This window comes from Bacillus rossius, chromosome 6 (genome assembly GCF_032445375.1).
Source record: "Bacillus rossius redtenbacheri isolate Brsri chromosome 6, Brsri_v3, whole genome shotgun sequence".
Classification (NCBI taxonomy): domain Eukaryota; kingdom Metazoa; phylum Arthropoda; class Insecta; order Phasmatodea; family Bacillidae; genus Bacillus; species Bacillus rossius.
In genome coordinates this window covers 69,955,647-69,974,300 of record NC_086334.1, presented here as the reverse complement: position 1 = coordinate 69,974,300, position 18,654 = coordinate 69,955,647, and the positions used below count along the sequence as shown (strand labels likewise).

Sequence of the window (18,654 nt, the reverse complement as noted above, 5' to 3'; positions counted from 1 at the left end):
TCTTGAGACATGTCTTGTCTTCTCTTATTCCTCTCACCACTTCAATTATAGAAGCTCCTGGATTGATATAAACTTACTTGTGAAATGTAATTCCCGTCTGCTTTTTCGCTAGCCTATTTGTACAACCATAAGCACAACACGAATTTTTTTATTCTTTCTTGAACACATAATTTCCACCTGCTACTATAACTATTTCATCTTTCTTGAGGCATGTCTTGTCTTTTCTTATTCATCTCACCACTTCAATAATAGAAGCTCTTGGTTTGATATAAACTTACTTGTGAAATGTAATTCCCGTCTGCTTTTTCGCTAGCCTATTCGTACAACCATAAGCACAACACGACATTGTTTTATTTCTTAAAAAACACCATTTCAAACTTGTATTCGCCGTTTGTTTTGGTCGCATTAGTGGGCTTGTCCCAAAAAGCAAAATGACTTCAGCATCCACGCCAAACAACCACTCCCTAACTTCTTACCTCCATGGGAGGTAGCGGGGACGGCATCAGTGTTTTCTATGATATATATGCTGTCCTTGTATGCTGTAAGTATTCTATCGTATTATATAGTTCTACGGTCATCGTGGCATGTTTACATTTTTAGTTTTTTTTTGTGAAAATCTTCTGTGAGGCATGTGCAAGCTGTCATTTTAGGTTAACTCTGAGTGGGAAAGTATTGGACGTAAAAGTTGTGATATTAAAGCTTATAATGGTGCTAGATTTGGATTTGTTTCGCCCCGAGAAAGGCGGTGATCCAGAGAAGATTCGCTTAAACCAACGAAAACGATTTAAAGACGAAGGTCTTGTTGATACTGTAATAGAGAAAGATGTTTTGTGGAGACAGTGTAAGAGCTTCCGTTATACTATTCATTCAAACATTTTAATTCCGAAGGATTTTATTATGGTTTCTATATGCATTTTATTTGTTTTATTTTATATTCTGAAGAAGAAGAAAAAACTTTGTATTTATGTTAGTAACTCTTCTTTGGGGCAGAGGTCTGGTAAATACAGAAAACATGGTAGAGAGAAAGAATTTTTAACTGGTCAGGGAAACGTGTAAATTTCAAGGGAAACAATCTATGTTCAATGTTGGTTGAAAATTAGAATTAAGTAAATAATTTTGTTGATAAAAAATTACCATGGGTGTCTTAATGGTTTTTTATGAGAGGATAGACACTTAACGAGTTGCAATGAGGAAGCTTAGAAGGTGAGAGAACTCTAGGAAGGTCTTTAAGGAGTGAAGAAGGATAGAAACGGGAATGAATTTTACGGTTGTGGGCTGCCCATTTGCAGCAGAAATAATAACTACAACAACAAAAATTCATACTACAGGATAGTTCAAAAAATATTTCAACCAAATTAGCTTAGAACAGCTGTATTGGTATTTTGGTGTGACTATGAGAGTGATTGCCACTGGTACAGATTACTTGTACAGTTACTGCAGGGGTAATGTTTACAGTCTTAAGATATATATTTTTTGAATTGTGGGGTTTGAAAATTGTGTTCCTACTAAGTAATGGGGAGGGGCCCAACCAAATTATTTGCCCCGGACACTTGGTTTCAACTGATGATCCTGGATGCTGCCATGAACTGGTGGTTTCCTCAGCGTACTCCCATTTCTCCCACCTGTTCATTCCATTTCATTCTATTACCATCTCATTACTGCTCATTGTTAATGACCCTGATGTTAATGACATGGTTTCAAATTAAATTCATTCCTTAACTCATTGAATGTTGTGGTGCGTATGCTATCTTTTTTTTCTCTTATAACTTATTTTAAATGATAAATGAAAGTGTTTCGAGGTGTTAATTGTGAATTTAGTGGCTTTTATAAAAAAGGACAATTATGGGAAATGTTATTTTGAGGACATGTCAGGAGTCTACACAAGGGGGGTATATATACCCTCCCCCCTTCCAAAATCTTAAAAAAAATTTGTAACTCCCTCCGACCAAATTAAAGCATTTGAAGGCAAACGGCATGCAAAGAGGTTATATTCTCCCCCCCTTCCCCCTTCCTTTGCCCCAGTAATGAAATTCTGCATATGAATTGGTCTAATGTTGCTTATCTCACAAAGGCATAATTTTGTAATCTGACTAAATTCAAATTATTTGTGGGGGGGGGGGGGGGGTGACTATGAAGACCAGGTGAATTAAGGTTTTAGGGTCATTCCATATGAAATCAACCAGAGGCCTTAACCTCTACACCTTAGATTTTCATGTTTTATTGTATATTGGTAATATCAACTAAATACATTATAAATCTATTTTTTCTAAATTTTTTTCGAGTAGTTTTTTTTTGTATCAATTTTTGAAAATTGCAAAAATAGCTTATTTTTGCAATGTTTTGGATCACTCAAATACTTGTAGGTTTCCAACCAATGGTGCTAGAAGGATGTTTGATAGCTAATTTTAAAGGTCATTGAATGGGCTTTAATTTGATATGTAACATGGCCAACTTCAGAAAAAAATATATTTTTTTATTGTTTTCAAATTTTTTAATACTGAATTTCTAAAAAAAAACACCATGGTTTATAATTTTTTTTTTTTAAAGTATGTTATTCCTACATATATTGGTTAGATTTGTGCCAAATTTCAAGTTGGAGAATCGACGGGATCATGAGTAAATAAAAATGAGAAGTTTAGTAGATGCTTAAGGGGGCATGGTAGATAAATAAATTCTTTAAGCGTCACTTGGACGTTATAGGTTTTTGGAAGACAACATTGAAAAACTGCAAAACAACAATCCTACATAATGTTATTTGCCGACTTTATTAGCAGACGTCCCAAAATGACAATTCTCGAGCGTTGTTTCTTCCGCAGCAATTAAAGGTTCGAAATTACCAAGGCAGACGTTTTGGCTTCAAGTAGGCCTAACCTTCAGTTTTTAATTAATGCATTTAGCTCTGGTTTAGATACCATGCCGCCTTAAGAAATAGTTGCAGCAAGGAAAGGGAGTATAATTTTACATCAAATTTTGACTTAAAGTATTCAAATTTTATTGTTATAGACTCAAAATTTTTTACAAATTATAAAACACGGATAACAAATCTTACCTTACATTCATCCAGTGTTCTTTGATTAAACATTTGATCAATATGATAATACAAAGCCCGTGATCTTGCTGAACAGATGTAGCCTAAGTTATAACTGACAAAACATGTTACTGTGAAATATGATAACTTTTGATGGCTTGCATGTATATTGGCAAAAAATAATGAGAATAATGAATTTAAAGTCAGTTTTTTACATCCCAAAGGACCTGCTGCTTCCTTTTTATTATCCAACACCAAGAGCCGATATACTAGACATTAGAACTGAAGATCTTCTTAAAAAGGTTGAACCTTGTACAGCAACTGGGAGAACTTATACACTCACTAAAGAAGAGATTGTAGACACATCACGCCTGCTTGAACGAAGTCTGCCACAACCGAAGTGAAAACTGTAAATAATTAAATATATACTAAACAAATTTTTTCCATGAGCAATTATATTTTTTGTCAGTTATAACTTAAGCTACATCTTTTCAGGAAGATCATGTGCTTTAACTTAGGCTACATCTGTTCAGCAAGATCACGGGCTTTGTATTATCATATTGATCAAATGTTTAATCAAAGAACACTGGATGAATGTAAGGTAAGATTTGTTATCCGTGTTTTATAATTTGTAAAAACATTTTAGTCTTTAACAATAAAATTTGAATAATTTAAGTCAAAATTTGATGTAAAATTATACTCCCTTTCCTTGCTGCAACTATTTCTTAAGGCGGCATGGTATCTAAACCAGAGCTAAATGCATTAATTAAAAACTGAAGGTTACTTGAAGCCAAAACTTCTGCCTTGGTAATTTCGAACCATTAATTGCTGCGGAAGAAACAACGCTCGAGAATTGTCATTTTGGGACGTCTGCTAATAAAGTTGGCAAATAACATTATGTAGGATTGTTGTTTTGCAGTTTTTCAATGTTGTCTTCCAAAAACCTATAACGTCCAAGTGACGCTTCCCTTAAGCATATACTAAACTTCTCATATTTATATACTCATGATCCGATCGATTCTCCAACTTGAAATTTGGCACAAATCTAACCAATATATGTAGGAATAACATACCCTTTTTTTAAAAAAAAAAAAAAAAATCGAAAATGGTGTTTTTTTTAGAAATTCAATATTAAAAATTTTGAAAACAATTAAAAATATTTTTTTTTCTGAAGTTGGTAAAGTTACATATCAAAATGAAGCCCATTCAATGACATTTAAAATGAGCTGTCTAACAGCCTTCTAGCACCATTGGTTGGAAACCTACTAGTATTTGAGTGATCCAAAACATTGCTAAAATTGGCTAGTTTGGTATTTTTTCAAAAATTTAATACAAAAAACTACTCAAGATATAAATTTTAAAAAAAATAATTGATTTATAATGTATTAAGTTCTTATTATCAAAATACAAAAAAAAATTATATAAATCTGAAACATGAAGTTTCTAAATTAATTTTTCATTGGTTGATTTGATATGGAATTACTCTTTAGTTAAGTTTATTGCAGGCATTTGATCTTTTGTGTGCGTACAAGTTTGCACAAAGATACTGGACAAGTCATTTTATGAAAACATGCAATGATACAATCTATATAAAAAATAATTTGTAAGGAAAAAAACAGATGAAAAAATTGATAAAATCACAGCCTATTTACAATGACAACCCTCTCTCTACACAGTAAAATAAGTTATGAAAGGGAAAGAATCCAAAATACCTAGGTAATCTAAATGAGATACTAAGTATGTACACTATCAGTGTATAATCTGTTCAATACTTCTTTTGAGAGTTCTAAGATAAAAAAAACATGGAGGGCACACATTTCTACCTGCAGCCTTGACACGTTTGTTTAATTATTAAAAGAGACAAACAAGATGTAAATTCGTGAAGGTGGGAAAGTGTAGAGACCGTACTAGCTCCCATTGCATCTTTGGAAGCAAAGTGACATAGATAACGTTGCAGTTATTGTACTCTTATTTCTCCTTAAAATTGTAACCTTCAAACTTATATCCCTGCTTCAGTCCTTACAGAAGGTTTTAATCATAGCAATTTTAATTGTTTTTCCACGTGTGATTGTCTGAATAAGGGTGCATGTCTCACTGACACGGAGATCGTCAGCGGCATAAGGGTGAAGCAGTGGAGGGCGTGTAGTGGGTGGACCGCGAGCAGGGTGAGAATATCCCTCATTGGGATGTAAACCCAGATACCTTGTCGGGCGGCAAGTGGTCTGGCCTCACAACTCTGTGTATCCAATAACTCGGTCTGTCTCTTCATAGCCCTGCCCATTTAGCGGGTGTTTCAGAATCCAGACTGGATTAAGAATGCACTTTCTGGAAACTGAATAATTTAATAATACTTGTAACTAATTTTTAAGTAAATATGCAGAAGCTGTTACCTGTGATTAAATGGGGGAACAGCTTAACTGAAGCCTAGTGCTCCTTGGGCTTTGCCAAGAATGACAGTGCAAGCATAGGCAATGCAAAGAAAAGGATACGTACAGAATTTAACAGGAACACAAGAAAAAGACACACGCCAAAACTTCCCTGTTTCAGAGGTGGATAAAATTCTTAAACAGTGAGAAGGAAATGATACAGATTATGGCTTCTTCGGAAACTTAACGACAATGTATGAACTAAACGAAATGTAGATTCACGCTGTAACAACTGACAAAAACCATAACCGAATGCACATCAAACTGCTCACCGAATACTTCTGCTCGTTCACAACCAAATTAAGCTTTTATTAACTATTGATTCATAAAGCTGTGTTTCATCGTACATTTGAGTTCACCCAAACAGTCCATTAACGAGAGCAACTTTGAACTAACCATTCATGTTGAATTTCCAAATTATGTTACATTGTATTGAAGAGTGGGAGGAAGGCAGTTCGTTCAGTGAGAAATAAGGAACAAGTGTGTATGAATTTCCAGGAATCTGAATTGAGTGATACCAATCATAAGAAATGTATTAAGTTACTTGTGAATTACAAAAACATTTACAGGTAAATTGAACTATCATTTATGGGCTGCAAGGAAATAACTAATTCTTATCTGTGGATACAAACAAATATTGGTTAATTTACTCTATTTCACAAAAGCCACAAATCTTCACAAATACTGTATGTATTGATAAACTGTTTATTATATTATCGTTCAAATATTGGGTTTATTTTGAATTTTCTTGTTATTTTAAAGGTCATACAATTCTTCATTTGCTTTTCTGAGCATTTTGAATTTACTTTGTCTTATCTAGTTTGACTTCACCATTACTTTATTCTCATGAGAAGTGAATCTATGGCATCACCATAATACTGTTTGAGTTAGCTTACTTAATAAAGAATGACTGGCCACTTTGGACAGTGATGCTACGCTTGGACAAGCCTCCACCACATCTGGCCGTAGCTAACCCACCATGCGACTTGTAACGTAGCCTCTAACGGTTGAATGGATCAGTTCGATCACTGCCTTGGGTCCCGTGGTCGAGGTGTGTAGTGTGACTTGTGTTTTCTTTCCAGTGCGCTTCAAAGCAGACAACTGGAACAAACTCAAAAATGTCTGCAGCAAGGCAGTTGGTGAAAAAATGAAGGTAGGCTGTGGTATTGTATGTGAAAAAAGTTTGTATTATCCTATTTCCACACGTGCACATTATATAAACTTTTTAAAGTCAGGGGTATATTCAAGGGGTGGCACATCCCAAATTGAATTAGAAATTCATGTTGGTTCCACATCAAACAGAAACAAACTAAGAATTTTTCACTTTTTTTAATTTTAAATTTTATATAAGTAACATAGTAGACAATAAAATGCAGTGAAATAAATATTTCAATGTTGAAGCAACCTTCAAAAATGAGTATCCAGGTAGTTGGATCAATAGTATTTATAGCTCAGTAAATATTGAGAAGCAAATAGTTACATGAACATTGTGCCCCACCCTGCAATGAGACTCACACATGCCCTGCCTTAAGGACTTGTTTAGAGCATGCACCATCTTGCAAACTTAATTTCAGATTGTGGGGGAATTGGGTTAGTAAGGGATAGCCCAATTAAGTTTTATTAATTACTAATATTTACATTACTAATAAATATTTTGTACTTAAAGTGTGATCCCCAATCACTTGGAGGGACAAGAACGGCTGTGATGTGTCGCCCCAAACACCCAGAGCAGCGATGCTTATTCCCGCCACTCCTCGCTGCGGTCTCTGTAAGCCTGGAATTCCCAGGCCGCTGAAGGTGACAATAGCGGTGCGCGGGGAGCGGAGGGGGTGAGTAGCGAGGACCCTCGTAAACCGGCCAGGCACGCGTGGCATGCCCTACGGCAATGGATGGCACGTGACATCAGTGGCCGTGCGGGGCTGCCAGCCAGCACCGAACCTGGCCCGCGTCACGGTCCTGATTGTATTCGTAACACTGCACCCTTCTTAAACCTGCTTGAAGCTTAGGGCACCTTCCTTTCCTTCGTTGCAGGTTGTACAGCCACACCAAATCGCCCTCCTGAAATCCGGTTTATATAGCCTTCAGGTTGTACCTCATCTTCATTTGATTCGTCGCCAATCAAAGATTTTTGTGGGCTTCTTCATGTATAAGCGCCTTTCACTACCCTGGACGATCCACATAATCAGTGGTGCTGGTCAGCTCCCTGCAAGGACGGCTGAACTGAACATCACATGGCAGCCTCAACTCCTGTCCGAACACAATATTTGCAGGGGTCTGCCCAGTGGAGTAATGGATGTCAGACCTATATGCCATCAGGAACAACTGGATGTGTTGATCTCAATTCTGTTGATTCTCCGCCACAACCTTGGCAAGGTGTTCCTCTAGAGTTCTATTGAACCTCTCCACCTGCCATCGGACTGAGGATGTAGGGCTGTAGTCATGGAGTCATGGTTTTATTTATTCCCAGCAACCGAAACACCTCCTGTAATATTGTCGACTCCATTGGTACCCTAAATCTGCAAATGAAGTTGTTGACTATTGCATCCACAATGGTAGTGGTTTCATGGTTAAAATGCATAAGCCTCTGGCCACTTACTGAAGTATCCATTGCTACCAGAATATACCGTTTACCATCTTTAGACTTGGGAAATGGTCCAGCGATGTCGATGGCTATCCTCTCAAAGGGGGCCACTACATTTTTCCACAATTCCAGTGTTTTGGTCCTTATTTAGCCGAGCATGCTTCACATTGTTTACACCAAGCCTACACACCCTGGCAACACGTCAGACAATAGTAGCATTGACGGATCTTGGCTAGAGTTTTGTTCGCCCCTAGATGACCACCAGAGATTTCTTTCAACACCTCTGCCACTAGACTCTTTGGAAGGAGTAGTTGCATGAAAGTTCTTTTCCATTTGGACTCTCCCATTCCCTCATTAGTAGCCCATTCACCATCCTCAAGGAATCCCACTGTGCCCAGTAAGCTTTCACAGCCCTTCGGTCACTGTAGATCTCATGCCATGATGGATGTCCAGTACCGTTCTCTAGCCAGCTTATAATGGATGCCAGGTCAGGATCTTGCCGCTGCACTGATTTCAAGCTGGCATTATCCCGTATACCTTCCCTGTTAGTTATCGTTGTTTGCCGAACATCTTCGATTCCCACTTTTTTTCTGCCCTATTGCAATGATTACAGTCTACCTTGCAATGTCTTCTTGAGAGGGCATCGGTATTGCTCTGAATTCGGCCTCTCTTATGTTCTATCCAAGAATCATATTGCTGTATCTGTTCAATTAGTCTAGCAAGTTGTTCCTCTGGATTCTTGAACTGTGGTAGCCACTTAAGTGCGGCATGGTTAGTGCGTAAGAGGAATTTTCTCCCATATAAATATTTGTGGGAATGTTGAAAAGACTTCACTACAGCCAAGAGTTCTTGTCTTGTGATGCAATAGTTGCGTTCAGGCGTAGACAAATCTTTGCTTAGTATGCAATTACTCTTTTATTTCAATCTTGAACCTGGAAAAGTACATCACCCACCCCATCTCCGCTGGCATCTGTGTTGAGGATATACTCTCCATGTCGACTGGGGTAGGCAAGTATGGAGCTAATGCACAAGGATTCCTTGAGATCTTGAAAGGCAGTCTCACATGCTGAAGTCCAAATAAATTGTCTCTTGTCCTTGGTCAGCTGATGCAATGTTTTTGCGACTGTCAAGAACCCAGGCACAAACCACCCATAGTAGGAACAGAGTCCCAAGAAACTCCTTACTTCATGCTTATCTTTAGGTTGAGGCCACTCCTTAACAGACCGGATCTTCTCAGGATCTGTTTGCACTCCATCCTGTGATACAAAATGTCTCAGGAATATTACCTCATGCTGGAACAAGAAGCACTTCTTAAGACTTAACTTAAGTTGGGCATGGCGAAGCCTGTTGGATAGGTTCATTAGATTTTGCAAATGTTCCTTCACTGTATACCCTACTACAATAATGTCATCCAGGTATAATAGGCATATTTTCCAAGTCAAGCTATGCAGGATAAGTTGCATCAATCTCTCAAAAGTTGCAGGAGCATTACATAACCCAATGGTAACACAGTAAACTGGAACAGCCTACTACCCGTCGTAAAACCAGTCGTCTCCTTATCATCGGGGTGCAGCTCCACTTCCCAATAACCACTCTTCAGGTCCAGTATAGAGGACCATCTGGTGCCAGAGAGTGTATCAAGTGTGTCATCAATACGTGGGAGGGAGTAGCTGTCCTTTTTTGGTGATGTCATTTAGCTTCCGGTAGTCCACACAAAACCTCAGTTGGCCATCCTTCTTCGCCACTAAAACAACTGAGGAAACCCAAGGGCTCGCTGATGGTTCTATTACACCACCCTCCATCATACCCGCAATCCACTTCTCTGTTTCTTTCTGTTTTGCTAGAGGCATCCACTGTGGTGCTTGTCGGATTAGCTCTGCATCACCTGTGTTGATGCAATGGTAGGCCAGGCTTGTTCTTCTAAGGAAAATACATCCTGGATTTCTTACCAGAAAAGGTGTGATATCTTCTATTTCATCATCTGTTAGATTATTGTGTTATCGCCTTATTGGAAGTTCTAGATTTGTGTTCAGTGGTTGCGCGTCTGGTATAATAGGTGAGGAACACTCACACTGGCCTACCCAAGAGATTGGTTTGCAGCTAGCTATTGGGTCTCCCTTTTTAAGAACCCTTTTTCGAGAATGGAGGTTGGCCACCCTGACTGGTACAACCTCGCTGAACCTTGCAATGATTCGGGCGACCAGAAGTGTCTTCAATCCTAATAACATATCTGGCTCTATCAGGTAGCTCATGTTGCCCCTAGGGTCTCCCATAATACTAGCTGCTATTATCTTCTCATGGTTTGATGAAATTGAAACAGATTATCTAACTGCCATTTGCATTACAGGAACTTCCAATTGGTCGGCGGTAAACAAGGCCACCTCTTCATCATTAATACACAGTACCTGTCCTTCCATGTCAACAAGGAATTGGTATTGATTCATGAAGTCCACTCCTAGAATTACCTGATGGGTGATATCAGCAACAAGAAAGGTCTGCAATAATGTCCAAGTTCCATTCTTTACCTCCAAATCCAGCTGTCCATGCACAAGTGAAGTATCTCCGGTGGTTTGTTTCGAGTCTATATAGGATGGGTGTTTTCTTCAGCTTTTCCCTACTTACCATCTCTGTGCGAACTATAGATGCTGATGCCCCTGTGTCAACAGTAAGTAAATACTATCTGCCATTGATCCATCCATTAAACAACAAACTGGCATGGCCTCTACGAAGTATGGATACAGGAAAAACCCTAGGGGCTACCATTTCCTGTAGAGCTGTTTCTCTTCCTGCTGCGATGTCTTCCTGCGTGTCGGACAGTCCCACTAGATGTGTCCTGGTTCATTGCAGACAAAGCACGAAGCTCTACTGATCTGATTACCTGGAGTGTCATTCAGCAGCTTCTTCATTGCCTTGAGAATATCTACTTCATTACAGGTGTTGCTGCCATTTGCTGCATTGTAGGGCTCCAGTCCAGCTTTCTTTGTGCTGATGCTTGTTTTTCTTTAGGCACTGCATGCTGTCTCAATTTCCAGGGCATAGTCCAGACCTCACAGCTCTTCTTGGGCCACGCCAAACTAAGAGTTTGCTGAACCTCCGCATCTCTGAGTCCGTCTATAAAAGCACTGGTGGTTAGCTGCTGGCAGAACTCTGGTGGTGCTTCTGGGTAGGCGAGGTGCACAAGTCGCTCGATGTCGGCTTCGAATTCTTGAAAGGTTTCTGAAGATTTCTGATGACATGTCTTGATAGCCGTTCTATACACCTCGCCCATATGTCGGTCGCCATACCTCAGCTCAAGTGCCTCTACTAATACCCCATATTCTTTCTGGTCTGGAACTGGTATGGTCTGCAGCAGCTCGAGTGGAGGTCCTCGCAGGGCCAAGACGAGTGCCGTAGCTTTTTTTCCTTCCCCCAATTGCAGCTGCCTAGAACTGTCTTCTGTACACTGTCCACAAAGACTGACCATTGGAGGTGGGTGGCTTGAATTTTCAGTTGCCGCTGGCAGTGCCATCCACCTTAACATCCTCGGTGTTACTCTTCTGGTTTGTAGCAGATGTAGCTTCCTTAATCATCCGACGGCACTCCTTTGTCACAGCATCTGCATGCCATTCAGTTGGCTATTCAAGTTGAATTAACTGTTGTTCCTGTCAGGTAAGTTGCTGTTCTTGTTGTGCAAGGTGCTGCTCCAAACTCTGCACTTTGCCTTCCAACTGTATGCTGGTTTCATTGATCTTCATTTTTTCTTGGTTCTTGATGTCCTCTTGTCTCGGTCTTCATAGCATTCTTCACCTCTTCTTGGCAGTTCTTCATTTCACTCTTCATTTCTTCTTGGCTATTATCAATTTTATTCTTCAGCTCTTCTTTACCATTCTTCATTTCATTCTTCATTTTCTCAATTTTATTATTCATTTGGGCCAAGAAAGCCATTATGATTTTAATTTAGTCACCTGCTATATTTTGGGTTCACATACATTACCAGCCTATCACACTGTATTATGGATATACTGTAATTTCCCCTACGAGCTCACTTAAACCTGTACTAAAAAAATAACACTAACTTTACTACTACTACTACTACTACTACTACTACTACTACTACTACTACTACTACTACTTCTACTTCTACTACTACTACTGCTGCTGCTACTACATTCAAAACTAACTACAGTTGTTAAACCATCTCAATTCTCCAATAACTAAATTTATAAAAATGTTTTATTTTAATTTTATTTAATAATAACTATACATTAAATCTATTAATTAGGGCAATACCACTTCTGACACCAAAATGTTACGAGTATAATGTGGGGGAACTGGGTTCGTAAGGGATGGCCCAATTAAGTTTTATTACAGTTTTATTAATTTTTAATATTTACTTTACTAATAAATAATTGTACTTAAAAAAAAATGTCTGATCACCAATCACTTTCACTTAAAAATGTTCATTTGTAAGTCACTCAATGTGTGACAAGTTCCACAGTTTACACTCCTCACTGGAGCTAGGCTCAACATTTATTGGCCCCTTACCCCGCGCCTGTCCTCACACACAGTCGCGCGCCGCTCTGTCGCTCCTCGTCGTGCCGCTCTCGAGGGAGGGTCTCTCACCCTCTTCGCCGATTTCGCACTTGCCTTCACTCGCGGAACTCTCCGAACTCTTGGAACTTCCGTGAAGGCCAGTGTCGTCGCTTATATACCCGTGGCGTCCTTCTCGAAAGGACAAGAGTGGCTGTGACGTGTCTCACGTCATCCTGGGCCGACCTGATGCCCGAAACATCAAGAATGGCGACATTTATTCACGCCATGCCACACGGCTGCTACTGTAAGCCCAGAATTCCCAGGCCACTAAAGGCGTCAATAGCCCAAGGGGGGACGGTGCGTGAGGAGCGGAGGGGGGAGGGAGGTAGCGAGGACCCTTGTAATCCGGCCAGGCACGCGTGGCCGTGCGGGGCCTGGCGCACGTCGCGGTACTGTCTGTGTTCATAACAATATATTATGTGGAAAACTTATCTAGAAAAATTTTTCCGTTTTTTATTTTGATAACTCTTGTCAAACTTTAGTTGTACTTAATTTTTATTTTTTATTTATTTTTTTTATTTTTTTAAAAATCTCGGAGGGTTTGGATGTTTAGCCGTTAAGAGGATATCACCGTATGAGAAGGGCACTCAGACCTGGCTGAGACTCCTCCCAGGGTTGATGTCGCCTGTGGAGACGAGATTCGACCTTCCTTGGGTTATAGTGGTCTGGGTGTTGACTTGGAGCCACGCTGGACGTGGGCTTGAACCATCGTCATGGCGAGCGAGGTGCCTCCGAGAGCAGCAGAAGAGGCCAGAGAGGAACTGCCCTGACCTGTGAGCTGGCCGCAGGCAATAGTCACAAATATTCTTTCACAACTCATTACGAAAATTTTTCACTATCTTCTTCCCTCCCTTTTTCTTTTGTAAACCTGAAGACAGCCGGAATGGGATTAACGTTACGGCTGTATATTAGCTACAGCATTCTTCCTACATTAAGGGGAAGATGTTTTAAATTTTAATAGATTTTTCACCAAAAGTGTCAAACAAGCTGTAGATAATTGTGAATGGCTTGTATGCTACCACACTGCAGAAATTATGGAGGTTGGTTTTCACAAAATTGATGATGATGATGATGATGATGATGAGGATGAGGATGATAAGGGACATGGTCTAAACTCGCGCTCGGGGACTGACATGTGGCGTGAAGGCTGACGTGAGAGCGAGACTCTTGTCAACCATCCCCGCCATGCTAGCCAGAGCTGGGTGGAGCGGCACTGCTTCACTACTCCCTCCTACCACACTTGGAAAACAAACATTACAACATCGCACATTTCTGCTGCTCTTGTGTAGCCGTTTGTTAGGTTTCTAGCAGTGTGTTCGTTGATGTTTGAATTGTTTGGATTCTGTTTCCTGGCTGGGTTTGCAGACTATGTACCACAGATGTGGAGAAATGTGTCAATTCTACAGCAGTATGATCAGTTCTTTGTGAAACTCATCATCTATTATCAATTGTGTTTTTTATGTGTGGTTGGTTCCAGTGTTATCACAAACACTTTTGCATAACTCTACTAAAATGTTCACATGAAATTATTTTCTTGTTCCCAAGTTATAACAATGTTCAAACAGTGAATTGATTGTGTTTGTCTCCTTGGGTGGTTTATGTCACTTTCTTTGCTACTGCACATGCATACGTCCAATATGTAGGCCTATTTAGTACTGTAAACATAGGTACACAGAACTTCCATCTCAAACACATTTCCAAGTGCCTGTTTCTTCTGTTCAGACAAAAAAAAATTATTTTCCTTGGGTTTTTTTATTTTGGTTTTTGACTCTATTTTCGTTAACACTAATTTAGTGTTATACTCTAAAAAGGCATGCGTGTTTCTGATTGGTTTGTCGGTTCAGTACTGTCCGTGCATGTTGTGACGTGTGCTTGCTTGTGGTGGAGACGCCGTGCCGGTGACTGTACTTGTAGAGGGGAGCGTGCGAGAGCGTGGCGACGGAGGAGGGTCTGCGGTCCCTGGACGAGCACCTGGCGGACAGGAGCTACGTGGAGGGCCCGCTCCCCTCGAGCGAGGACGCCCGACTGTGGCGCGCCCTGGCCTCTCGGCCGGCCCCCGTGGCCCACCCGCACGTCTCGCGCTGGCTGCGGCACGTGGGGAGCTTCGGCGAGGCCAGGACGGGGTGGGCCCAGGTGAGGGCCTGGTGCGAGCGTCTAGGGGTCTGCGAGTATTCCAATTCAAAAAATTATTTGCGAATAATTTATTATTCAATTCGAGATCTCGAATCGAATCGTTTCTGAAAAAAATCCATATACTTGTTACTTTTTATCTTGCACATTTTCGATTGTCCGATATTCGTAGGACGTAAATATTAAAATCCCGTTAATATAACAATAAGAATTTGGTTACATCTATTATGAGCCGCGTTTTTAACTTTCGACGCACGCAGCCAAAACGAAAATAAGCATAAAATTACGTATTGTTTGTTTACTTCATTCATAAGTCGATTCTGCCAATGGTCGAAAATGATTATCGAACGTGCGATTGTCACACACGAATCGACTTAAAATGACATCACGCATGCTTCACAAAATATTTAAAAACAGTGTGTAAATATTGTGTTTTATTTGGGAATTCTCCAAATTTAGCATATTTTTAGTGAGCTAAAATGGCAGACAAAGCAAAATGTAAACAAGTGGTTTGTGATTATATTTTGAGCAAGGTGATGGCGAAGCAATTTGTTTGAACTGCAACAAACAGTTAAAAACGCCGACAGGTTCATTAGGCCAGCGTATATTGGTGTTAAATAATGCGTCAATGTACTCAGGTCGTGTCCTAAATATCAGATTTTACAAACAAAATTATTATGTGATGCGAACTTGTGTACAGATTTATGTCATGCTGTGCTGTATTTATCAATTCGTACTTCCAGTTTTGTATGTAGTGGATTTTTTTTTTTTTGGGGGGGGGGAAGTAAACCACGCCATGTTGTTAACCTTCAAAAAAAACATGTACGGCGGTAAAATAAACGTGTTCAGGAGTAAACCGTTGTTTGTCTTGTTCTTAAGACTTGATAATAATTATGTGTTGTAATAACTTGTATAACATGTTGTTATTATTTTCTTAAAAATTATTGCGGTCAATGTATCATTTTCAAATGTAATGTAGACATTTTTGGATTCAGGGGTCAAATTATTATTATTATAATTAGTGCTACGAATAGTGCTGAAAAGTAGGGATGGGGAATATTTACTGTCACGGTGACTTTGTCGCGGCGACTGCACTGTCACGTGTCACGGTGGTGACTTTAGCTATTAGTAACAGGGCCACTGTCACGTCTCTTCGTGCTTCCTTGCAATGCGGTTGGCGTGTCTTGGCACGGATCGCATGTCGCTGCAGAGCGTGTCACTGGCGTGAGTCGCTGCGGTGCGAGTCGCTGCAGCGTGGGTCGCAGGTCGCTAAGAGTAACGGCGCCGGGATATTACTGGTGACTTGCCGCAGCAGCGACACGTGACACACGAGTACTTTCCCTGCGAGGTATGCGACACTGCTATGTCCAGTTACTCTGTTCAGAATCATTTGTGAATCTGAACTAAATGTTATTGTCCAAATTGAAAAAAAAAAAAGCCAAACAAAAACTGTTAATTCTGTGAAGTAGGATATTGCCCAGTTTTCGTGTGTTGAGTATTATTAAAAAATGTGATGATTAATGTTTTTTTAATAAAAATATTTTATTTAAAAATATTTATAAATAATATAGAAGATATTTATTTCATTTGTAAAAATGCATAGTTAATAATTCCATTAAACTATGAACTAATTTGGTTTATCAATGATAACATGTTGTTTGTCACATATATTTTTAATTTATTTATAAATTGTAACATGCCAACTAACAGGACAAAGCCTTTAATGGTAGGCACACAATTAGACACAAATACACTCACAAAAATAAACATAAATGAAAAACACAAAACAATACAATATAAAAACAAAACACACATAACAAAGACAATAAAACAAAATTCAAATGTTACAATTTAGACAACATAGAAATAAAACACACATGATCATTAAGAACTAAGGAAAAAAATTAAAGTCTTTATCAAATTTATTAAAGTTGGTTATTAGCCTAAAGATAAGATCATTGTTTCTGTTAACTGTACATAAAGTGGAAGTTAAACGACTATTAAAAGGAGGTACTCTTAAACCGGTGTTGTCAAGTATATATTTACAGTTCAATTTGTTAGTATAACAGTTTTAAATGAAAATAGAGTCAAGTAATATTCTCTTTGACTTGAGAGAGATATCTATTAGGTAGAGGAAGATGTTTTTAATTAATAATATTTATTACTTTATTCTGTATGTTATCGATTTTAATATTATCACACATATTGATGTTGTTCCAAATTACTGAGCAGTATTCTAGTTTTGACCTAATTAATGCTAAATAAAGATAGAGGATAGAATCAGTTTTTGTAGCATAATATGTGACATATTTAATTAAAGCTAATGTTCTTCGGGAACTAGAAATTAAATGTTCAACATGTTTGTGAAAGAACAATTTAGAATCTAGAATGATACTTAAATCTTTAAGACAAGAGGATTTCTGAATTAAGGTGTTGCCTAATTTATAATCATATTTGATAGGCAGGTATTTTCTAGTAAAGGATATAAAAATATACAATTATTAGGAGATTATGTTACACTATAATTATTAATAAAATTTCAATTATTAATTACAAATAATAATGTCAAAGTTAAACAAGTTTTAAGTTAAATTAAGGTCATGATTCTTTCAATTCCATGTCGGAACTTATACATTTGAATAAATTATTTCTAAAATCTCTACCTACTTTACAAACATTGCTTTGTTTTAATCTGCAAAACATAAAACAACACATATATTGCACCTTTAGATATACACATACATAAATTAAACTATAATATTTCAAATACTAGGTACAAATGTGCAATTAATACAATTAAACTAACAAGCAACAACAAGTAGCACTTCTAACTGTTGCTTAACACACTAATATTTGTGTTTACGAACATAATTTCGCTTACTCTTCTTGTGGAAAGGCGCGTACGACTATCTTGTAAAAGATATCCAGCTTTCAAAAACAGTCTTTCACAAGGCACACTTGTCGCTGGAATACAAAAATTTTCTTTTACGATAACTGCCAAGTTTGGGTAGACAAATTGATTTTCACGCCACCACAACAAAGAGGTACAATTTCTTGTAATAACTGGCTCTTTAAGATAGCATCGCATTTCAATAAGTGCTTTTGAAGTTGGTGTACCTGTTGGTCTCACTGCTGACACTGTTGTCAAATGACGTCCAGATGGAAAATTCATTCACCGCCCTTCACTTTGCTGAATATTTGTTGATGTATTGTCCACATTTTGTTTTTCAATCTTATTTTGTACCAGTATGTTGGTTACAATCTTCTTTGCATTTTCAACTGCCGCTTCTTGTGAAAACCCATAAATTTTTAGCCGGGGATCTAAAATAGTACAAACTGCCAGAGTATTACTATTTTCATAATTGGCGAATCTGATCTTTATGCCACTTTGAAGTTTTGACACTACATTACTTCAGCGTGGAAGTTTTGCTTTAAAAGTGTATCACAAACATCAAGTAGTCCTTTAATCATTACAATTACAAGGGAGGCTGTAACATAACTCTCACCACTCATTGTTTTCGTGGCATCCTCGAAAGGCTTGAGAGCAATGGAGATCTCGCTAACAGTTTTCCACTCTTCAATTGTCAGAGATAAAGTTCCTTGTCGAGGTTTGCCACAGTGCTCCTCAGTGCTTCTTGAAGCTCAACAAACCTCTGGAGCATGTGGAATGTTGAGTTCCATCTTGTAGGAACATCCTGGATGACATTTTTAGGCACTTGTCCTGAGTTTTCTTGGTAGGCAGTTAACTTTGATTTTGCTGCAGAACTTCGCCTGAAGTGAGCAACCACTGTTTATATTTTTTCAATAATATGGGAAACAGTTTTCAATGAATCTTCAACAATTAAATTCAATTTGTGTCTAAAGCAGGGAAAATGCTTCCAGCCTAAATCATCTTTCACTGCTTTTTAAATGTTAGC

The 18,654-nt window shown here is 38.6% G+C and overlaps 1 protein-coding gene across 2 annotated transcripts in view; it reads left to right on the top strand.

Annotated features, from left to right (window-relative positions):
* Positions 1 to 464: 464 nt before the first annotated feature.
* Positions 465 to 18,654, top strand: part of LOC134533286 (serine--tRNA ligase, cytoplasmic) — a 109,749-nt gene continuing 91,559 nt past the window's right edge. Inside the window, exons 1-2 of one of the 2 annotated variants that reach the window (XM_063370742.1) lie at positions 465 to 541; positions 6,537 to 6,607. In XM_063370742.1, the coding sequence (XP_063226812.1) occupies positions 481 to 541; positions 6,537 to 6,607 (132 nt within the window). In that variant the 5' untranslated portion in view covers positions 465 to 480. Of the gene's footprint in view, positions 842 to 6,536; positions 6,608 to 18,654 lie in introns of both variants that reach the window. The other variant, XM_063370741.1, reaches the window with a different exon arrangement.